The sequence below is a fragment of the Pristiophorus japonicus genome, chromosome 14 (genome assembly GCF_044704955.1).
Source record: "Pristiophorus japonicus isolate sPriJap1 chromosome 14, sPriJap1.hap1, whole genome shotgun sequence".
NCBI classification, from domain to species: domain Eukaryota; kingdom Metazoa; phylum Chordata; class Chondrichthyes; family Pristiophoridae; genus Pristiophorus; species Pristiophorus japonicus.
In genome coordinates, this window is record NC_091990.1 from 80682454 (window position 1) to 80706672 (window position 24219).

At 46.5% G+C, this 24219-nt stretch overlaps 1 protein-coding gene across 14 annotated transcripts in view; it reads right to left on the reverse strand.

Moving 5' to 3' along the window:
• Positions 1 to 24219, reverse strand: part of LOC139279420 (hatching enzyme 1.2-like) — a 330762-nt gene that overhangs the window by 126931 nt on the left and 179612 nt on the right. For all 14 annotated transcript variants that reach the window (XM_070898533.1, XM_070898539.1, XM_070898536.1 and 11 more), the window contains 2 exons: positions 21824 to 21905; positions 6751 to 6878 (listed from right to left, as the gene is read on the reverse strand). In XM_070898533.1, the coding sequence (XP_070754634.1) occupies positions 6751 to 6878; positions 21824 to 21905 (210 nt within the window). The remainder of the gene's footprint in view (positions 1 to 6750; positions 6879 to 21823; positions 21906 to 24219) is intronic.

Here is a 24219-nt window from a genome sequence, read left to right on the forward strand (position 1 = left end):
CCAGCATTTGCTGCACGCCTTGATAAAGCAACCTCAAATGCCTGTACATATGTGATATTCATTGAAAATTTTTGTTTTCATCCATAAGATTAGTCTGCTTCTTCCTCAGCCAAGGGCAGATGTCCTTGCAATCACCACTGGAGAACTAGCAGTCACTCCCAGCTCCTGCAGTTCCCACATGTTCTGTGAATCACCAAAATATTTGTAACTGAACAAAAAGTACTGATCTTCTCCCACCGCTTCATCATCATCTTCTCCTTTTCCTACCCCAGCCCCCTTGCTGTTGTATATGGAAGAAAAGGGAATGTAGCAATAGTTTTGCAGCACCTAGAGTGGTGATGAGATAGAAACAGCTCTGGAATTCAATGCCAGCTTGTTTCTTCAAAATGCTGTATGTTCTGCTTTGACCCCACTCTTCTGCAACTGGTACTGACACACTGACTTTGCCATCGCTGACTGCTAATGTGGCTGGCCTCCCCTGCAGTTTAATTGCCTTTCCTCAAGCACACTAAGCTCTGTTAAATCTGGTCCCTAGTGACCTTCTTCTCCTGGGCAATGTGTGCCAGTTTCCCTTTGGAACAATATGAAGAGCACAAGGTGAAGGTAGGTATTTAAAGGAAATCTTCCAGGTAGCAGTAGACAGCTGATGTGACTCAGAGGACAAGTGTTAGAAGTAACCTGTAATGCAAGACATTAGTAGGGCTGGATATTCAGTTGTCTATCGCCTCAGTTGGCGGCCAGAGGGGTCGTTAATGCCAGCGTAATAGCTTACTGACTGGGTGCGCAGCTTTTAGCGCCCCGACAGAAAATTCAGTAGAGGTTTACCGGGGGCGCAAAACGCTAGGGCCTGGCTGCTGTCAGTCCTGGCGCTAAATTAGCTGCAGTCGCCTCATTTAGTGATCGCCAATAATTACGTCTGAAAAAACAGTCGGTCCAGCCTTTCAGGGTCGTTAACTGGTGGCTACTTAAAGGGATGAGGAAGCGCTTCCCTCAGAGGTCACAGTCAGGGCAATGTTTACATAGAGCACAGTGCGTGAGCCTCCTAGTTTTCAGCGGCAGACGTAACAGTTCAGCTTGAGAAAAAGTCATTTTAAGAACGTTAATGGGTGCATTACTATGCCGCCAGCTTCGCATTCTTCATGCTCTAGCAAGGCGGCGTCAAGAGAGAAGGGCTGTTGGCCAAAGGAGGAGAGCCTCTAGACATTGGGGCAGGAAGCTTTACCTGCGGCAATGCTCACATCTGGACCTGTCCGAGGAGCAGTGTGTCAGAAGGCTGCGCTTCTGAAAGGAGGTAGTTACAGAGAAATGCCATCTCCTGCAGGTAGACCTGCAGCCTCACATCGGCACCAGGATTGCGCTGCCCGTCGCAGTGAAGTCATGGTGGGACTCACCTTCTATGCCTCTGGCTGCTTCCTGGCTGCATCAGAGGACATATGCAGCGCCTCACAATTCGCAGCACATCGCTGCATCCGCGACAGGCTCTCTACACACACAGAATGGACTTCATTACCTTCCCGATGACCAGGTAGAAACAGGTTGAGCACGCATGTGGGTTTGCCAGGATAGTGGGCTTCCCCAGGGTGCAAGGAGAAATTGACTGCACTTACGTGGCCTTGCGAGCCCCATTCCAGAATGCAGAGGTCTTCAGAAATAAAAAGGGATACCACTTCCTATATGTGTAGCTGGTGTGCCACCACACGCAGCACATCCTCGCAGTCAATGCTCGCTATCTTGGAAGAGCACGATTCGTTTATCCTCCGGGAGAGCACTGTGCCTCGACTGTTTCAGTCACCACAAGAAGACCGAGGCTGGCTGCTCGGGGACAAGGGATATGGACTGGCCACCTGGCTAATGACCCCTCTCCGCAACCCTGCCACAAAGCCGGAGGAATGCTACAATGAGAGCCATGCGGCCACCCACAACATCATAGAGCAAATAATAGGGCTGCTGAAACAGCGATTCCGATGCCTGGACCGCTCTGGAGGCAGCCTTCAATACTCCCCTCAACAGGTCTTACTATTCATTGTGGTGTGTTGCATACTGCACAACTTTGTCATTATGAGGGCCCAAGCCTTGCCAGTGAGGATTGCAGGCCCACCTCAGGAAGAGGAGGGGGGGGTTGAGGAAGAGACTGGCGACGCCCCGAATGTCCAGCAAGACGACGAGGACCAGCAGCAGCCACGGAGGAGGTAACGTTCCAATGTTGGCGACGCCAGGGCTATTCGGCGGCGGCTCACAAGGGATCGGTTTGCTTAAATGGAGGGAGCTGAGGGATACAGTTAATGTGCATCTTGTGCCATGATAATGTCACATTTCCGTCACAAGTCCACAGTCATACACCAGAGGCTGAAGGAAATGGTCAAAGTAACAGTTTATTTTTCAAACATCCCTCAAAAAATCGAAAAAGCCCACACCCAATAAAATAAAATGGAACACCCGCCCCTTCAAAGAACACAAAAGATGATGACACTGCATAACATATGTGCAGAGGTCCCATGGGGACACATTTACTCAGTGGGTCTTGCGCTGGCATTTCCCACCCCTCTGCCTCATCCCCTTCTCACGCCTACTGCTCCTCCTCAATGTGGCCTCAGTGCCTGCAGCAAGACCGCTTGAGGGCTGTTCTGTGTCTGAGGGAGTCAGGACAGACAGCCTACGATGACACCCTGGACCAGCTGTGGGCATGGAAAGCCCGACTGCTGACTGCACCGCCTCAGGATGGGTGACAGCAGTTTTGGATGGCTGGGGTTCAGACCGTGGTGGGTGCAGAGGCAGACTGGCAGTGGCGGGAGCCAGAATGCTGTCATCGCGAGGAAGGATAGCACCTTCCATTTCCTGCAGCACACTGCCAGAGCACCGGGAGCAATATGTGCTACCACAGATTGCTGACCGCCTGCGGCACCATATGTTCCCCGCCCGACTGTGGGGATGACAGAAAGGATAATGGCCGACACTGCTTGCATGGCATCACTCTGAGACTGCAAAAGCGCAGCCTGCTTGAAATGCTGCAATCTAAGAGTGCATGGCAACAACCAGTGTCTGCATGACATCACAAAGACCTTGCGTGGCTTTGGCCTGTGATGTCATGGCTGCTACTACATCAACCATGGCACGCGGTATCACTCTGTGACTCCACTGTCGCTCGTTGAACCCGCTTCCTGATTTAGCCGAGCAAGGATGGGCTCAGTGGACTGCCGAGAGGAATGGGTAATGCTTGAGGCGGCCTCCGCCACACTCACAGCAAGTGCATCCATGCTCTGTGGCACCCTCCTCAATGCACCCATAATCTCATGTGCATATGCATGGACTCCCTGGACAGAGCCTCCTGATCCAGGTCCTCATCTGCCTGACTCTGAGCAGGACTCCTGGGCCGACTTAACCTCCAGAGAGCTGGCCCCCTAGCTTCCCCTCGCACAAGCCACTGGGACCAGGAGCATCAGGATCAACAAACCCCAGGAACATGGTGGTGTTCTCCACCGAGCTGATCTCCCCCTCACTGGCACAGAGGACGGGCCCTGCTCTGCGGTCACATATGTCTCCACATCCTCCCCTTTGTGTGATGATGGCGGCTGACGGTGGCTGCGGCTCATCTGGCTCATCATCTGTAAGCACAAAGCAACACAAGTGTGGGTAGCTGTTGGGGAGGGGCTAGGAAGACAAGAGAAAGGGGTATCATTATTTTGGAGCTACATGTTGTAAGGCTTGTGGGTTCAAGGGTCAGGGCTCTCACAGAAAATGGACATCTCATTCACAAACCGTCACTGTCGAGCAAGAGCTCTGCCTCACCAGCTGTCACCGTTCGAACTGGTGCACCCATGAGGGCGGGCACTCGCTCCTCGATCGCGGTAAAGTCCTGGAGGTCTGGCACCCCTTTTCTCGTCTGCTCCTGCTCTCGCCTGTTATGACTAAAACAAGAAGTTGTCAGTGAATCTGGAGCTACTCGTGTGCCACAGGTGTCTGCAGTAAGTGACTCGCTACTAATGTCGCGAGGTGTGAATCTCTGCATCACAGCCTGTGTGGCAGTGCTCAGTGGATGTGTGAAAGATGGGATTTGGGGACAAAGAGCTACAAATAAGTATGAGGCTGAAGGCCTGTGACCGCATACGGAGAGTTAAAAGGTGTTGGTGGTTGTCCCCAGGATGAGTCGGGAGCTAGAAAGTGAGACACGCTTGGATGGACGGAGCATGTCTAGTGACGCGATAGAGAGCTTTTAGGGTGTCTCTAGCAATGAGGAGCATGGCATGGTAGAGAGAAGGGGTGGGCAGTGTAAAGCCTTTGCATTGTGCAAGACAGTGAGGCTCACATGAACGCCTTGCAAGGTTAATGTAAAGTGTACTCCCCCTGACGACTCTAGTGAGGTTGTTGAATTTTTTGCAACATTGAGTCACAGTCCTGGCCACCCTGTTGCGGGCAGAAATGTGCTGGGCCACTTCCCTGAACACCCTTGGCGATGGCCTTCGTCCCCCTCCAGGATGCAGTGCATTGTTGCGCCTATCAACTGCCTCCAGCAAGACCTCACTGGCTGTGGCCAAGAAGTGGTGTGCTCTCTGCCTTCCTCCCTGCTCCTCCATTATCCTGCTCTCAGGTTAGTGAGGTGGAGCTGCGCATGTACATACTTACCTTGCCACGCCTTTAAGACTCGGCTTTTCCTGGGATCTGAATCGGAGTTCGGAGCATGCACAATGGTTCGGCAAAATTTAGCGCCACCATTTTCATTAGCACCACCCCAGGTCAGGTGTGTAACGGCTGATTTAGTGCCCCCTTCAGCTCTTGGTCCGATTCAACCAAATTTCTCAGCAGGAGGCACAAATGTTATCAAGGCACTAAAATTACCTCGCCACCTTATTAGCGCCGAAAAAGAGGCGTGTCCGAATTTCCACCCCTAGAGTTGTAAAGGGCTATTGTAGGGCATTCCAAACACTGGTTCCAGATGGAAGTTAGGGAGCCATTGAAAACAGATGCACTGATGAAATGGAGACTTGCTATTCCATGTGATAAATTTCTACTCCAGCTCACTTGTATAATTGTGTATAGCTTCTAATGTAGTTTGCAGGGAATAACTTGGTCTCTGCTGTCTTTTGGAGGGTGGCAGGGTTCCACTAGTCTTCTACAACTCTTTTAGTTGAGAAACAAGAAATAAACAGTTAAATCAAGTGCCCCCTGTTCTGGGGGACATTCCAAACATTTTTCCAGGCCCTTTTTTGATTTTTAAATTTGTTTTTTTGGTGGTTTTTTGGGGCTCTAAAACATAAATATATACAAGTGCCCCCTACAAAAGGGGAGGGGGACACTAAAACCACCAGTCTTCTACAACAGCTATGGTATGAGACCAGCAGAATCCCCAATAAATTTTTGCCCCTCCTCTATTGCTCTGTAGTGCTATGACATTGTTTGCAATTAATATCAATACCCATTCTCCCATTCTTTCTTCCCTATCCCTCCTGAAGATTTTATATTCAGGAATATTTCATTGCCAGTCCTATTCCAGCTGCAGTCACATTTTAGTTGCTGCTATAATGCCATGATTTTCTATTTTATCAATAGCTCTAGTTCTTCAATTTTTTTTAATGTTTATGCATTGATATACATAATTTAGCTTGGCTTCTAGTTGTTTAGCAAAGTTTCCTTTTTTGGCTCCCATAGCCTTTACCTTTATCACTATACTATTTTATCCCGTTTAAACTTTTTTACCTCCTAATTACCTATGCACCCAGAGCTTACTTTTCTCTCCCAGCTGCCTACTATACTTTTTTGTCTTTCCCCTCCTCTTACCAAATTAATTTAAACTCTCCCCTACAGCTCTAGTTAACATCTCCATGATGATATTGGTCCTAGCTCTTTCAAAGTATAGGCTGTTCCATCAACACTTGCATTAAGTCTTTTTATAGACCTATTTAAATGCTGCACTTCTACACGCAACAGAACCCCTAACACCTCGGTAATAATTTTACATGGACAAACTTATGATACCATTCTGGTGAAAATTGCAGGAAAGTGCGCACAACTCTAGTTATGTCATCAGGGCATCATTTACATATTGTGATTGGGAAACTATTGACTGCATACTGCACCTGCTTAAATCCTGACCAGAAAATGAACCGAGGTGCTAAATAGAAAAATACCTGGCATAACTGATTGGTCAGACCCACTTTAAACTCATTTACTGGGCACAACTGATTAGAAAATCTACATTTGGATGTTTTTGCAAGAACTAGTCAGAGGAAAATTAGTCTTCCAAAAATAAAAGAGACACTGAGCAGTACAGGATAATTAACTAATTGACCGTGTTATGAATAAGAAACACCATCACAGTTGGTAGTGGCTGTCAGCATCAGTAGTGCAACAAAAATGTATTTCAATCTCAGCATTCATAACAATGGTGATTAAAGCATATACTAAAAATGGAATAAAATAAATGTAAAATAAAGGAGTGATTGGGACTGATTTTTAATTTAATTTTCTTCTAGCTAAGTGATATGATTCATAGGCTGGGAAATTCCTTGTAGTGTAGCTGAAGCCTGGTTGATATGCATAAAGTAGGTTTTCGCTGCATTTCCAGTGAAATAACAGCAGCAGAGAGGAAGCAGCACTGAGGAATTTCCCAGTCATAGTCACCTCTCACATCACTATGATGATAGCTACTGGAAGATATGCAAGATCTCTCAGGAACAGTGCCTTCCCTCAGATTGCAGTCAGCAAGTATTAAAGGACAATACATTTCAGAAAAGTAAATCTGTACATTACACTTACCGCAGTGATACATCTTGTTTATCTTTAAAACATCCGTTTCAGAGAATCCCATTAGTTGTCCAACATCTACATTTCCATCTGGTTTTGGCACAATGGTTGGTAAATCAGGACTTTTGGAAAAAACATACCTAAAAATAAAGAGAAAAATAAAAAAAGTTTAGTTCCTTTTTAGAATGGATTGTTACTGATTTCCGACATAATGTATTAGGAGTAACAACTTATACAAACTTATCCTTTTTATAGTACAGGTCTGATAATGCAATCTAGCTCAGTATTGGCAGGATGGGTGCTCTCTGAGTGCATGCGCATGTTTGCAGTGCTATTAATTGATCTCGCACTATAATGCAAGGTCATCTCATTTGCACATAGTTCACCATGATCAAAGGGTGGGTAATTTATTATCAACAATTCTTAAAGGACTGCTAGTTGCACTTGAAGCTGTTTTGATACTGCAAGGGAGAAATGATTGGAGCTAGGCCATGAAGCAGAACAGCACCATTCCAGGATGCAGCTTTGGAGATTCTATGGAGAATGATGCTTCTTTTTGGAGCAGAGGGACATCCTTCAGATGGAGCTTTTGCAAACTCAGATGGCTACTAAATGTATCAGTGATAGCATTCTTGCTTCTGAATCAAAATGTCTTGGGTTCAAGTCCCACTTCTGAGACTTACATAATAATCGAGGCCGACACTTCAAAAACAGTACGAAGGGAGCGCTGTACTGTTGAAGATGTCGTCTTTCAGAAAAAACTTTTAAACTGAGGCCCTGTTTGCAATCTCAGGTGGAAGTTAAATATTCACCAGCAGGGGAGTTCCTGGTGTCCTGGCCCACATTCATCCCTCACCAATACATTAAAATAAAATGATCTGGTCATTTATTCATTGCTGTTGGTGGGACCTAACTCTGCGCAAATTGGGTGTGTGTTTCCTACATTACATCAGTGATTACACTTCAAAAAAGTACTTAATTGGTTGTAAAGCCGCCAGCTCTGCAGCTGTGCTCGGTTTCTGACAGGAGTCATGAGCAATGTCCAGTGGGGATATCTGTTGTTGGCAAGTAACCAGTGTAGTGTATGAATAAAGAGTCTGACCAGACACTGTGAGCTCAAAGTAAAGTGTGACCTTAGCCTGACATCAGTAGTGGGGAAAATGTTGGAATCAATTATTAAAGATGAAATAGCAGCGCATTTGGAAAGCAGTGACAGGATCGGTCCAAGTCAGCATGGATTTATGAAAGGGAAATCATGCTTGACAAATCTTTTGGAATTTTTGAGGATGTAACTAGTAAATTGGACAAGGGAGAACCAGTGGATGTGGTGTATTTGGACTTTCAAAAGGCTTTGGACAAGGTCCCACACAAGAGATTGGTGTGCAAAATCAAAGCACATGGTATTGGGGGTAATGTACTGACGTGGATCGAGAACTGGTTGGCAGACAGGAATCAAACAGTCGAGATAAACGGGTCCTTTTCAGAATGGCAGGCAGTGACTAGTGTGGTGCCGCAGGGTTCAGTGCTGGGACCCCAGCTCTTTACAATACATTAATGATTTAGATGAAGGAATTGAGTGTAATATCTCCAAGCTTGCAGATGACACTAAACTCGTGGCGGTGTGAGCTGTGAGGAGGACGCTAAGAGGCTGCAGGGTGACTTGGACAGGTGAGTGGGCAAATGCACGGCAGATGCAGTATAATGTGGATAAATGTGAGGTTATCTAATTCGGGGGCAAAAATATGAAGGCAGAATATTATCTGAATGGCTGCAGATTAGGAAAAGGGGAGGTGCAATGAGACCTGGTTCATCAGTCATTGAAAGTTGGCATGCAGGTACAGCAGGCAGTGAAGAAGGCAAATGGTATGTTGGCATTCATAGCTAGGGGATTGGAGTATAGGAGCAGGGAGGGTTTACTGCAGTTGGACAGGGCCTTGGTGAGGCCTCACCTGGAATATTGTGTTCAGTAATCTGAGGAAGGACGTTCTTGCTATTGAGGGAGTGCAGCGAAGGTTCACCAGACTGATTCCTGGGATGGCTGGACTGACATATGAGGAGAGACTGGATCAACTGGGCCTTTATACACTGGAGTTTAGAAGGATGAGAGAGGATCTCATAGAAACATACAAGATTCTGACGGGACCGGACAGGTTAGATGCGGGTAGATTGTTCCCGATGTTGGGGAAGTCCAGAACCAGGGGACACAATCTTAGGATAAGGGGTAGGCCATTTAGGACTGAGATGAGGAGGAACTTCTTCATTCAGAGTTGTTAACCTCGCTGGGCTGTTGAGCAGCTGGCCTTGCTGGGCTGCCTGGCGTGATGGGTTCTGCTTCGTGGTCAACCACTGGGTCGGTTGCCACTGGTATGTGTGTTGGGATTCAAAAAAGGTAGAGTCTAATGTGGATTGCTCAGGGTAGTCCGTGAATCTGAATTTGGTTTGGTCCAAGTGTTTCCTGTAGATGAGTCCATTTGAAAGTTTGACCCGAAACACCCTGCTTCCCTCTTTGGCCACGACAGTGCCGGGAAGCCACTTGGGACCTTGTCCATAGTTCAACACAAATACAGGATCATTAATCTCAATTTTGCGTGACACATTTGCACGATCATGATATGTACTTTGTTGAAGCCGCCTGCTCTCTACCTATTTGTGTAGATCAGGGTGGACTAATGAGAGCCTTGTCTTAAGTGCCCTTTTCATCAGCAGTTCATGAGCGGTGGAATCCCTGTGAGCGAGTGGGGTCTCATGCGGTAACTTAGCAGGACTCAGGATAGGCGATTCTGCAGTGAGCCTTCAGTTACCCTCTTCAAGTGCTGCTTGATTGTTTACACTGCTCTCTTGCCTGACCATTGGATGCAGGTTTGAACGGGGCAGATGTGACATGTTTGATCCCGTTGCGGATCATGAACTCTTTGAACTCGGCACTGGTGAAGCACGGCCCGTTGTCACTCACAAGGACATCAGGCAGGCCGTGCGTGGCAAACATGGCCCGCAGGCTTTCAGTGGTAGCACCGGACGTGCTTGCCGACATTATCTCATATTCAATCTATTTGGAGTACGCATTTACAACCACTAGGAACATTTTTCCCTGAACGGGCCTGCATAGTCGACATGGGCCCTAGACCATGGTTTAGAGGGCCAAGACCATAAACTTAGTGGCACCTCCCTGGGTGCATTGCTTAACTCTGAACATGTGTTTCATTTGTGCATGCAGGACTCTAAGTTCGCATCGATACCGGGCCACCACACATGGGATCTAATTATCACTTTCATCATTACAATGCCTGGGTGGAGATCACTAATTAAAGTGTCCCTGCCCTTTTTTGGTACCACTACCCGATTACCACACAGAAGGCAGTCTGCCTGTATAAACATTTCATCTTTGCGCCGCTGGTACGGCTTTAATTCTTCCTGCATTTCTAATGGGACACTGGACCAGCTCCCGTGAAGCACGCAGTTTTTTTACTAAGGACAGTAAGGGGTCCTGGCTCGTCCAGATTCTAATCTGTCGAGTGGCAACAGGTGATTGCTCACTCTCGAATGCTTCCATTACCATAACTAAATCTGCAGGCTGTGCCATTTCCACCCCCGTGGTGCGCAATGGCAGCCTACTGAGAGCATCGGCACAGTTTTCTGTGCCTGGCCTGTGGCGGATGGCATAGTTCTATGCAGACAACGTGAGCGCCCATCTCTGGATGCGGGCCAATGCATTCGTATTTATCCTCTTACTTTCAGAAAAGAGGGATATCAGTGGCTTATGATCAGTTTCCAATTCAAATTTGAGCCCAAACAGATATTGATGCATTTTCTTTACCCCATAAACAGACGCTAACGCTTTTTTTCAATCATGCTGTAGGCCCCCTCAGCCTTAGACATACTTCTGGATGCATAAGCAATCGGTTGCAATTTCCCAGATTCATTAGCCTGCTGCAATACACACCCGACACCATATGACGATGCATCACATGCTAGTACCAAACTTTTACATGGATCATACAACACAAGCAATTTGTTGGAGCATAACAGTTTTCTAGCTTTTACAAAGGCATTTTCATGGCTTTTACCCCATACCCATTCGTCTCCTTTATGTCGTAAAGCATGCAGTGGTTCTAACAGTGTGCTGAGACCCGGTAAGAAGTTACCAAAGTAGTTCAGGAGTCCTAGAAATGACCGCAGCTCCGACACGTTCTGTGGCCTCGGTATGTTCTCGATTGCCTCCGTCTTCAAATCGGTGAGCTTGATGCCTTCCGCCGTAATTTTTCTCCCCAGGAACTCCACTTCAGTCGCCAGGAAAAAGCACTTCGAGCGTTTTAACTTGAGCCTCACGCGATTAAGCCGACTAAGAACCTCCTCCAGGTTCTGCAGATGCTCGACTGTGTCCCGACCTGTAACCAAGATGTCGTCCTGGAAGACCACAGTGCGTGGGACCGACTTCAGTAAGCTTTCCATGCTTCTCTGGAATATCGCTGCGGCTGATCGAATCCCAAACGGGCATCTGTTGTAAATGAAGAGACTTTTGTGCGTGTTGACGCAGGTGAGGCCCTTCAATGATTCCTCCAGCTCCTGCGTCATGTAGGCCGAGGTCAAGTCCAGCTTTGAGAACGTCTTTCCTCCTGCCAGTGTCGCAAAAAAGGTTGTTTGCCTTTGGTAGTGGGTATTGATCTGCAGGGAGAAACGATTGATAGTTACTTTGTAATCACCACAGATTCTGATGGTGCCGTCTCCCTTGAGGACTGGAACAATTGGACTGGCCCACTCGCTGAATTCGATCGGCGAAATGATGCCCTCTCGTTGCAACCGGTCCAGCTCGATCTCCACCCTCTCTCTCATCATGTATGGTACTGCTCTCGCCATGTGATAGATAGGTCGCGCCCCCGGAATTAGGTGGATCTGCACTTTTGCTCCTTGGAACTTCCCGATGCCTGGTTCGTACAGCGAGGGGAACTTGTTTAGAACCTGGGCACACGAAGTGTCGTCGACGGGCGAGAGCGCTCGGACGTTGTCCCAGTTCCAGCGTATCGTCTACAACCAGCTCCTGTTGAGCAGCGTGGGGCCATCGCCCGGAACCACCCAGAGTGGTAACTTGTGCACCGCTCCATCGTAGGAGATCTTTACAGTAGCACCGCCGATTACAAGAATCAGTTCCTTTGTGTACGTTCTCAGTTTAGTGCGAATGGGAGTCAGGACTGGCCTTGAGGCCTTGCTGCACCACAATTTATCAAAAGTCTTTTTGCTCATAATGGTCTGGCTTGCGCCCGTGTCCAGCTCCATTGACACCGGGAGTCCATTTAATTCAACCTTCAGCATTATCGGGGGACACTTTGTGGTAAATGTGTGCACCCCATATATCTCTGCCTCCTCGGTTCGAGGCTCTGGTTTGTCATGATCCGCCGTGGATCTGTCCTCTTCTGCAACATGGTGGTTTGCAGGATTAGCAGGGTTTGCAGCTCGCCTGCACATACGTTGGAGATGTCCCATTGTTCCACTGCCCTTGCAAACGTATCCTTTGAAGCAGCATGAATGGAAACGGTGATCACCCCCGCAGCGCCAACAAGGTGTTAATGGCCTAGCATTCATCACTCTTGATGGTGGATTCTGAGACATCTGCGGACGTGCAGCTGCAGGCATGTGAGGCCTGCCCTATACGTTACGATTCGAAAACAACATTACTTTGTTCACAGTACTTGTTGCAGCACTCGTGTACTGAGAGATTTGCTTGGTATTGTCACTGGTGGCGATGAACGCCTGGGCTATCGCTATGGCGTTACTCAAGGCTGGGGTCTCTACAGTCAACAGTTTGCTAAGTATTACTTCATGGCCAATGCCAAGTACAAAGAAGTCCCTGAGCATGTGCTCCAAATGTCCTTCAAATTCGCAATGTCCTGCAAGGCGTCTTAGCTCGCCACTTCCTGGCCTTCAGACCTCTTCTACGTGTAGAACCGTTACCTCGCCATCAGAACATTTTCCTTCGGGTTAAGATGCTCCCGGACCAGTGTGCACAAATCATCATGTGGGTTTCGCTGGAGGAAGCAGATTTTTCAGGAGGCCATATATTAGTGCTCCGCAAACGGTGAGGAGAATCGCCCTTTGTTTGGCAGCATTCGCTTCTCCCTCCAGCTCGTTGGCCATGAAGTATTGGTCAAGTCGCTCCACAAAGGTTTCCCAATCATCTCCCTCCGAAAATTTCTGCAGGATGCCCACTGTTCTCTGCATTGTTGCAGTGGAGTTAATCATCTCTATCTCGTCGCCAGTTGTGGTGTATGAATAAAGAGTCTGATCAGACACTGTGAGCTCAAAGTAATGTGTGACCTTAGTCTTTTATTGCAGGTCTCCAGAGTGCCTCTCCAGCCTGTGAGGCATCCTTAAGTACAGGTGCTCCCAAAGGATTGTGGGATCCCTTGGGACTCCAGAGGATGATCCCTTTGGTGGTTAAACAAGGTATTTACAGGTTTACATATATAATAACTAGCCTGCAACTAGGAATAAAGGCGCAAGACGAGAGTCATACTGCTGCCAGGATGCCGGGTACAGACCAGCCTGAATGATGCTAGGCTGGTGATGGGGAACACAAAGGCAATGTGGGTGCAGTCTATGACACCTTGCAGCCTGGGGAGGCCAGCCATGCGGGCAAAGTCTAGTGCTCTTTCGTCCTGCTTCACTGTCCATGGGGAAGAATATCCAAGTCTTCCTCCTGCTGTAGAGAACTTTGGTAGCCTTCCTGATACGGCAGTAGACTGGAACATGTCATTGATGTCACCTGCTGCAGCTTGAAAGGAGCATGTAGCATTAAAATTAAGGACCATGGTGAGCTTGACAGCGACAGCCAGTGCTATCTGTGTTCTGCTGCAAGGCTCGAGTTATAGCTGTAGCAGGTGACATAGCGCAGTGACAGCCTCCATAGTGATGTGAAGGCACCTTAAGACGTTGCTCCTTAGAAATTCTCCCTGAAGAGCCGTTGTGGATATGGTTTCCGGCGCAATGCCTTCCCCCTACCTCTTATGGCAGCTGCTCCTGCTTTCCTCCTTGCTGCTGTCCCTCATCCTCAAACCCCAAACGCAGCCCTACCAGACAACCCATGACTGCTGTCAAACTATCTATGAGGCTGCCAAGAAAAGTGCAACACCCACAAAATCTTGTTCTTTGTAGACAAAGTGAACTATCCAGAGTGATAAAATATACGTCCAGAAGTTAACCAGAACTCTGAATGGCAAACCAGCAACTAAGTTGCAAGTTCTGCACAATCCCTTTAAACAGCACTGGTGAGGGCTCTTCACTGCCGGTTTGGCCCACATGTTGTTGGGCGAGTTCAGCATGTGGCAAGTCAGGCACCAAGGCCTACTAAAATTGAAAAAGTTCCTGCAAGAGTCCTCATTTAAATAACTTATTCACTTATTCAAATTCTTCTGGCGTGCGTTCTTGACGCCAGCGAAGAAGTCCGATCCAATATAGCAGACAACACATTTCTGGCTGCAAATGTGCGTGTGAATCCTGCTTGACATATTGGACGCTTAGGAGGGCGTTTAGCACCCAAAAAATGGGTGCCATGTGATAGAAATTCTAAGCAAATCTTTAAAACAACTTTTTCATAAACAAGTTTATTATTATATGCAACAGATGTAGGACAGAGAAACATGATACATTTCTGCGTCAGGATTATAATGCACTACCATGCTGCAAACTTCGCATTGTTGTGAAGTACAATTTTTTGCATTAAAAAAGCCACATTCCTGTTGGTAGCTATTGGAAGATAAACAAGATTTCCCAGGGAAAGTATCTTACATTAGTAAAATGCCTCACAGACAACTTTGACTGAGATCAGGAACTTCCCTTGATCACTGACTTTCTTTCCCCTTCTTTAATTACTGCTTAATAATCTTTCTGGCTTAACCCAACAATGTGCAACCTCGGTGTGCTATTTGACCCCGAGCTGAGCTTCAAATATTACATCCAGTCAATCACAAACTCTTGTCTATTTCACCTCTGAAGTAACTCCTGCCTCAAGCTCTATCTTATTTCCACAGATGCTGAAGCCCTCATCCAATCTTATGTTAGCTCAAGGTTTGATTTTTTTTCCAATTCCCTCCTCTTAAGCTCCATTCTATACAAACTCCAACTAATTCAGACCTGCATCCTATCCTGTATCCCCCTCCATTTTAGGTTCCTCAACCTCATTTACAAATCCATGGCCTTGCTTCATCATACATCTACAACCAATACTAGCCCCATATATCACCTTGCATTCTCTGCACTTCCAAGTCCAGACTTCTTTGTGGCCTTCACTCCTTCTGCTCCATCATCAGCAGCAGAGCCTTTAGCCAGTAAAGGTACTCCCTTTCTAAACTTCTTTTTCACTTGCTGCAACTCTTAACATCTTCAAAAACCTCTTCAAAATCTACCTCCTTGATCATGCCTTCCCTAGTCTATTTCAATTGCTGCTCGACTAATCCATGCTCTTTGTGAAATGATTTCAGATGATTTATTATGCCAAATCATTTAATCTAAGTAGTTTTTACATTATTCTTTGATTTAACTCCGTCTCTCTACTTTGTCTTTTCTTTATTGGTATATTTTTTCACTTCATTCCTTTTCTCCTCATTTACTTTCTTTGCTGTTCCATTCTTTAATATTTCACTATTCTCTCTTCCATTGTGTCCTTCTACATTTGGCATTAATGGTAATGTTCCTCCGTTCACTTGTGGATGACTGTGAATTTACGAACAAGACCTTCACTCCTTCTGCTCCATCATCAGCAGCAGAGCCTTTGGCCAGTAAATGTACTCCCTTTCTAAACTACTTTTTCACTTGCTGCAACTCTTAACATCTTCAAAAACCTCTTCAAAATCTACCTCTTTGATCATGCCTTCCCTAGTTTATTTCAATTGCTGCTCATTGACATCCATAACCTTATTGTGTATAATTGCATCAACATCACGGCCTTGATGGAAACTTGGCTCATGAGTAATGACACCTTCCCCCTTAATGAAGCCTCCACGCCTGGCTGTACCTTCTACTACCTGCCCAGGACTTTATTGCAAGGGGGTTGGAGTACAAGAGTAAGGAAGTCTTGCTACAATTTTACAGGACTTTGGTGAGACCACACCTGGAGTTCTGAGCACAGTTTTGGTCTCCTTAGCTGAGGAAGGATATACTTGCCTTAGAGACAGTGCAACAAAAGTTCACTAGCTTGATTCCTGGGATGAGAAGGTTACATAAGAACATAAGAAACAGGAGCAGGAGTAGCCCATACGGCCCCTCAAGCTTGTTCCACCATTTAATATGATCTTGGCTGATCCGATCATGGACTCAGGTCCACTTTCCTGCCCACTCCCCATAACCCCTTATTCCCTTATCGGTTAAGAAACTGTCTATTTTGGTCTTAAATTTATTCAATGTCCCACCTTCCACAGCTCTCTGAGACACTGAATTCCAGATTTATAACCCTCTGAGAAAATACATTTCTCCTCATCTCTGTTTTAAATGGGCAGCCCCTTATTCTAAGATTATGCCCCCTAGTTCTAGTCTCCCCCATCAGTGGAAACATCCTCTCTGCATCTACCTTGTCAAGCCCCCTCATAATCTTATGCGTTTTGATAAGATCACCTCTCAATCTTATGAATTCCAATGAGTAGAGTCCCAACCTACTCAACCTTTCCTCATAAGTCAACCCCCTTTTATTAGGTTGTCCTATGAAGAGAGATTGAATAGCCTAGGACTATACTCTCTGGAGTTTAGAAGATGAAACATACAAGATTCTGAGGGGGGTGACAGGGTAGATGCTGACAGGTTGTTTCCCCTGGACAAAAAGTCTAGAATTAGGAGGCATAGTCTCAGGATAAGGGGTCGGCCATTTAAGACGAAGATTAGGAGGAACTTCTTCACTCAGAGGGTTCTGAATCTTTGAAATTCTCTACCCCAAAGGGTTATACAATCATAGAAATTTACTGCATGGAAAGTGGCCATTTCGGCCCATCATGTCCGTGCCGGCCAACAAAGAGCTATCCAGCCTAATCCCACTTTCCAGCCCTTGGTCCGTAGCCCTGTAATTACGGCACTTCAAGTGCACATCCAAGCACTTTTTAAATGTGGTGAGGGTTTCTACCTCTACCACTCTTTCACGTAGTGAGTTCCAGACTCCCACCACCCTCTGGGTGAAGAAATTTTCCCTCAAATCCCCTCTAAACCTCCTACCAATTATTTTAAATCTATGCCCCTGGTTGTTGACCCCTCTGTTAAGGGAAATAGGTTTTTCCTATCCATTCTATCTAGGCCCCTCATAATTGTATACACCTCAATAAGGTCTCCCCTCAGCCTCCTCTGTTCCAAAAAAAAGAAACCCAGCCCATCCAATCTTACGTCATAGCTAAAATTCTCCAGTCCAGGCAAATTTCTCATAAATCTCTTCTGTATCCTCTCTAGTGCAATCACCTCTTTCCTGTAATGTGGCGACCAGAACTGCATGCAGTACTCTAGCTGTAGTCTAGCTAGTGTTTTATACAGTTCAAGCATAACTCCCCTGCTCTTGTATTCTATGCCTCAGCTAATAAAGGCAAGTGTTCCGTATGCCTTCTTAACCACCTTATCTACCTGGCCTGCAACCTTCAGGGATCTGTGGACATGCACTCCAAGGTCCCTTTGTTCCTCTGCATTTCTCAGCGTCCTACCATTTAATGTTTATGCCCCTGCCTTGTTAACCCTCCTCAAATGCTATCGATGTTGAATCGTTGCGTATATTCAAGGCTGAGATAGATAGATTTTTGGACACTAGGGGAATCAAGGAATATGGAGATTGGAGGGGAAAGTGGTGTTGAGGTCAATGATCAGCCATGATCTTAGTGAATGGCGGAGCAGTTTTGCAGTTTTGAGAGGCCATATGGCCTACTCCTGCTCCTAGTTCTTATGTTCTTAATATCTGTGGTAGCGGTGTGGCCCTTTTGATCTATCCCCCTACTCCTCTGCCATCTTCTCCTCCTTTGAGCACCTCACCCTGTTCCACCCTTCTTGCCTTTCCTTTAAAGTTCCACTTCTCTACAGTCAACCCAAGCCTTACCCCGAGTCTCTCATTAAGATATCCACACTGCTTTCCTCCCTCAGCCTCTGTGTCAAGCAACTTCGAATCGTCTCTGATTTCAACATTTAAACTCATCATGACCTCTCTCCTCTGAGTTCACTGCCCTCCTGTCCTTTCTTAACCTCCCCCTCCATATACATTCTCCTACCCATATTCATAGCCACTCCCATCAACTAGCCACCTCTTGCAGCTTCTATATTTCCATTGTCTGAATCACAGACCAGGCCATTTCAAATTGTTTCCTTGTATCCCTCACTACTCACATCCAAATCTACTTCATTCTGCGTCCACCCCAAGAAAAAAGCTATTCCCCAAGTCACTTGCAACAGCACTTTCAAACTCCCAACTGTCTAGCCTTTGGCCCTGCATTTGCCATGATACTTCTGCAGCTATTCTGTTGATCATACTCTCACCTTTGATGCTCTTGTCCCCAGTAAATTCTTACTTTTTCCTACCCTGGTCATTCTCTTTGGTACATCCTGCCTTCTTTGCTCCATTAAGTCCAAGAGATGCAGATTTGAATGTTTATGGCGTACATCTAGTTTATATATTCATCACCAGATCTGGCTCGACCTCATCAAGGTTATTCTCCTTGGAGCAAAGGTGAAGAGGATATTTGATAGAGGTGTTCAAAACCATGAACGGTTTTGATGGAGTGAATAAGGAGAAACTGTTTTCAGTTTTAACCAACGGACAAAGATTTAGGGGCCAAAATTGCCCACTGCCTGAAATGAGGCACACCTACCATTTTCGATGTGTTCTGGCTGCCCCAATGCATGGGATGGCCTAACCATTGAAATTCAGCACTTCGGGGATTTTTTGGGAGCAGGGCAGAAGTGGCTTCATCATGGGGGCGATGCAGCCATCACTAGAGGGTGGAAGTGGGGTCGGGGCGGAGTAGCCAACACTGTCAGTCATCAGTGTTGCGCTGATGACATCATCACACTGGCACATCACAACGTCTCTCCCCTTCAGTTAAAGGGGAGGGCCACTGCGAACTCTGCAGCCACTTTAGTGGCAAACACTGAGCCACCACGGAGGGTTTCGGCCGGGCCAGAGGTCTGGCACCCAAGAGGGGGTTGCCAGGCTGCCTGTTTGTGGCCCGGCCGAACCCACGGCCATTATTTTTGGTCCGACCTGGCAGTCGGCCGACAAAAATAATAAGATGGCATTGCCAGCAGCGACACCTCCCCTTTAAGGGCGGCCGCGATGCCAAACAAGAGAGAGAGTACCAACAGCAAAACTCATCGGGGATAGCAATTGGCGGCGGTGCCGCTCCCGTGGGGCAATTCCAGGAAAGGGGCAATTTCGCAAAGAGGTCCCATGCCAGTCATGAGGAAGGGCAATTTTCAAAATGGCAGCCCCTCCACGGAGACCTGGCAGCCATTCTGTGCTGTCCCGTGGCTGCCACTTTCAGGCGGCCAGAGGCCTTATTGGAAGGGGCAATTTCGGGCCCTTAAAATGATTGGCTAAAGAACCAGAGGAGATTTGAGGAATCCATTTTTTATACAATGAGTTGTTCTGATCTGGAATGAACTGCCTGAAAGCATGCTGGAAGCGGATTCAATAGTAACATTCAAAAGAGAATTGGATAAATACTTGAAGGGAAACAATTTACAGGGCTATGGGGAAAGGGGAGTGGGATTAATTGGATAGCTCTACCAATGACTCCATGAACTATCAGGCTCTGATCGACTCTGCCAAAACTGGATCATCCTGGAATGCAAAGATAACCCCGGCTTCTTTTCTCCATTACCCACTGTCTCCTTAAACTCCTCTCTCCTGCACCTTCCACCCTCACTTCCAACAACAAGAGTGAGGAGCTCATGGACTTCTTTGTCACTAAGATTGAAACCACCAGTTCAGCTGCATATGCCACATCTCTCCCTTTCACTTTCCCACCAAGCCAAGCTTCTCGCAAGGTTTCCCTTTGCACTACCGCTGAACATGCATCTTTCTCTAGTTTCTCTCCGGTCTCCAGTCGTGCCCTCTTCAAGCTCATTTAATCCATCCCTGCTCCCTTGACCCTATTCCCACTAAACTACTGGCTACCCAACTTCCCTTCCTGGCCCCCATGCTAGCTCATATAGTAAATTGTACCCTCTCCTCAGGTGCTGTCCTCTTCCCTTTCAAATCTGCCATCATCACCCCGCTCCTCAAAAAAAAACATCCTCAACCCGTCTGTCCTTGCACACTGCCACCCCATCTCCAACTATCCTTTTCTCCTCAAAGTCCTTGAACATGTAGTTGCTTCTCAAATCCGTGCCAACTTTTCCTGTAATTCCATGTTTGAACCTCTCTAAACAGGTTTCTGCCCCTGCCTCAGCACCGCAACATCCCTAACGAAGCTCACAAATTGCACTCTATGTGACTGTGGCCATGGTGCACTATCCCTTCTCATCCTGCATAAAAAAACATCCTCTTCCAACACCTCTCCTCCATTGTCCAGTTGTATGGGACTGCCTCGACTCCTATCAATCCAGTTGTAACCAGCGAATCTCCTGCAATGACTACTCTTCCCACCCCCAAATCATTATCTCTGGCTTCCCGCAAGGATCTATCCATGGCCCCCTCCTATTTCTCATCTACGTGCTGTCCCTTGGCAATATATCAGCCAAAGACACACCGTCAGGTTCCATATATATTGCTGATGACACCCAGCTTAACCTCACCACCACCTCTCTCCGTCCCTCCACTGCATCTGTGGTGCCTGACATCCAGTCCTGGAGGAGCCAAAATTTCTTCCAATTTAATATTGGGGACACCAAAGCCAATGGTTAGAAATTCATTTCAGGCAATGGTGCAAAACGAGCAGTATTGTTTCGGCCGCCTATTATACACTGCGCTGATATTCAGTTCCACTGACTGCATTGGAACTGAGTATCAGGTGCTGCGTAAAAAAACATGCGTTTTGCGCCACCATCCGAGACAAATTTCTAGGCCGTTGTCTTCGGCCCCTGCCAAAATCTCTGCTCCCTGGCCACCGATTTCATTCCCCTCTCTGACCAATGTCACAGGCTGAATTAGAGCTTCCGACCACATATGCTTTGCATTACAAAGACACCTACTTTCAACCTCTGTAATCTCACCTGTCTCCACCCCTGCCTCAACCCATCTGATGCTGAAACCCTTATCAATGCTTTTGTTTCCTCCAGACTCGACCATTCCAATGCTCTCCTGGCCTGCCTTCTACCTTGAGCTCATCCAGAACTCTCCAACTCACATCCTAACTCGCACCAAGTCGTGTTCACCCCATCCCTGTGCTCGCTGACCTACATTGGTTCAAAGACCATCAACAACTTGATTTTAAAATTCTCATCCTAGTGGTGAAATCCATCTGTGGTGAAATCCATTCATGGTCTCACCCCTCCCCAACCTCCTCAAGCCTTACAACCCTCCGAGAACTCTGTGTTCTTCTAATTCTGGCCTCTTGTGCATCCCTCACTTGCTTCGCCCCATTATTGGTAGCTGTGCCTTTAGCTGTCGAGATCCTAAGCTCTGGAATTCCCTTCTTAAACCTCTCTGCCTGTCTATCTCTCTCTTCTCCTTTAAGATGCTTCATAAAACCTACATCTTAGACCAAGCTTTTAGTCACCTATCCTAATGTCTCTTTCTTTGACTCGATGTCAATTTTTGTTTATTACTCTCCCGTGAAGCGCTGTGGAATGTATTACTATGTTAAAGTTGCTATATAAATGTTTGTTGTTGTTACCTTCATAGATTTTGCTGCAATCTCATTAACCCTTACACATTCAAACAATTATTTTTATGTCCATCTCAAAATTGACTTTACTATCTTGAGATACTCAAATGTTAAGAAACAACTTGTTCCCACCAGAACACTTTCATGAATGAGTTAGATAGCCTTCTCAAATGCCATTATCTCTGAAGTTGAAAAGAGTACATTTCCATGCCAAAGTCACAGTGTTAATGAATGGCCTTAATACATTTTAATGAATTTCTCTACTGTCAGAATTTCTCATTTAAACTAATGGAATCAGATAAATTGGTACTTACCTTCCATAATGCATAATTGAACCATAATCATACGCTGTCACCAAGTTATTGGATTTCTGTGCCTTAAAGTTATTCTCTGATCCTGTAAAAACATCAAATAAGTTCAAATGTTCTCATTTGCACTGAATGTTGTTGCAGAATGATTGATGTTACTGCATATAACAATATTATTTCTACAAACTATTTTTATACAGTGACATCACTGGTACCATACCACAATCAATTTAGTTACAATTTAAAATTAATTTATTGTTCAAATTTTATTTACACAACATGAATGCAAATTATTGACCTGGTTAGGAGATTGGTTAGGTGGTAGAAGACAGAGAGTAGGGATAATGGGTATGTACTTTAATTGGAATGAAGTGACTTATAAGATAATGAGGGGGCTCGACAAGGTGGATGCAGAGAGGATATTTCCACATAGTGGAAACTAAAACTAGGGGACATAGTCTCAGAATAAGGGGCTGCCCATTTAAAACTGAGATGAGGAGGAATTTCTTCTCTCAGAAGGTTGTAAATCTATGGAATTCTCTGCCCCAGAGAGCTGTGGAGACTGGGTCATTGAATATATATAAGGCAGATATCGACAGATTTTTGAGCAATAAGGAAATAAAGGGTTATGGGGAGCGGGCAGAGGAGTGGAGCTGAGTCCATGATCAGATCAGCCAAGATCTTATTAAATGGCAGAGCAGACTCGAGGGGTCAGGTGGCCTACTCCTGCTACTACTTCTTACGTTTCTAAAACTGTTTAAAGTTGGTGACATGACAGGTAGCGGTGCTCAGGTAGCGGTGCTGCATGTAGAGAAGGCCTTGGTTCTGACTTCAAGCATTCAAGTCAGACCACTTGCTTCCAGTCATGCGTGCCCCAGTTGTCAACCCACCTGGCCTGCAACATGACAGGGAGATGGAGCAGAGGCAGCGAAGAGGACAAGCTGCACACAGTGAGAGAGGAGGAGAGAGAGGGCTCTCAGCAGCAGGCCTTACTTACCTACTGTCTTCCGAGAGCAATTATCTTACCTCAGCCTGAGCCAGGAGCAGTGTGTGAGGTGTCTGTGCTTTATGAAGGAGGTGCTCACAGAGCTCTGCCACCTCTTGCAACCAGACCTGTAGCCTCACACCAGGGGAAGGACAGCACTGCTAGTGGCTTTGAAGATGACCATTGTCCTGAATTTCCTCGCGTTGGGATCCTTCGAGGTTTTAGCAGGCGACATCTGTAACATCACAGTTTGCCATTCACTACTATATAGGGGAAGTGACAGATGCTCCTTATGAACCCACCATGAAGGAATTGAGTGTAATATCTCCAAGTTTGCGGATGACACTAAACTGGGTGGCGGTGTGAGCTGTAAGGAGGATGCTAAGAGGCTGCAGGGTGACTTGGACAGGTTAGGTGAGTGGGCAAATGCATGGCAGATGTAGTATAATGTGGATAAATGTGAGGTTATCCATTTTGGGGGCAAAAACACAAAGGCAGAATATTATCTGAATGGCAGCAGATTAGGAAAAGGGGAGGTGCAACAAGACCTGGGTGTCATGGTTCATCAGTCACTGAAAGTGGGCATGCAGGTACAGCAGGCAGTAAAGAAGGCAAATGGTATGTTGGCCTTCATAGCTAGGGGATTTGAGTATAGGAGCAGGGAGGTCTTACTGCAGTTGTACAGGGCCTTGGTGAGGCCACACCTGGAATATTTTGTTCAGTTTTGGTCTCCTAATCTGAGGAAGGATGTTCTTGCTATTGAGGGAGTGCAGCAAAGGTTCACCAGATTGATTCCAGGGATGGCTGGACTGTCATATGAGGAGAGACTGGATCAACTGGGCCTTTAATCACTGGAGTTTAGAAGGATGAGAGGGGATCTCATAGAAACGTATAACATTCTGATGGGACTGGACAGGTTAGATGCAGGAAGAATGTTCCCGATGTTGGGGAAGTCCAGAACCAGGGGACATAGTCTTAGGATAAGGGGTAGGCCATTTAGGACTGAGACGAGGAGAAACTTCTTCACTCCGAGAGTTGTTAACCTGTGAAATTCCCTGCCGCAGAGAGTTGTTGATGCCAGTTCATTGGATATATTTAAGAGGGAGTTAGATATGGCCCTTATGGCTAAGGGGATCAAGGGTTATGGAAAAAAAATTGGAAAGAGGTACTGAAGGAATGATCAGCCATGATCTTATTGAATGGCTCGAAGGGCCAAACGGCCTACTCCTGCACCTATTTCCTATGTTTCTTTGTTTCTTATGCTCGGAGGGGAATCTTCATTCTCTTCACTCTGATCAGAGAGAAGCAAGCGGAACGTGCATGAGGCTTTGCCAGGATAGTGGGCGTCCCCATGGTGCAGGGCGCCATCGTCTGCACTCATGTGGCTTTACGGGTGTTATGTTCAGAATAACTCCAC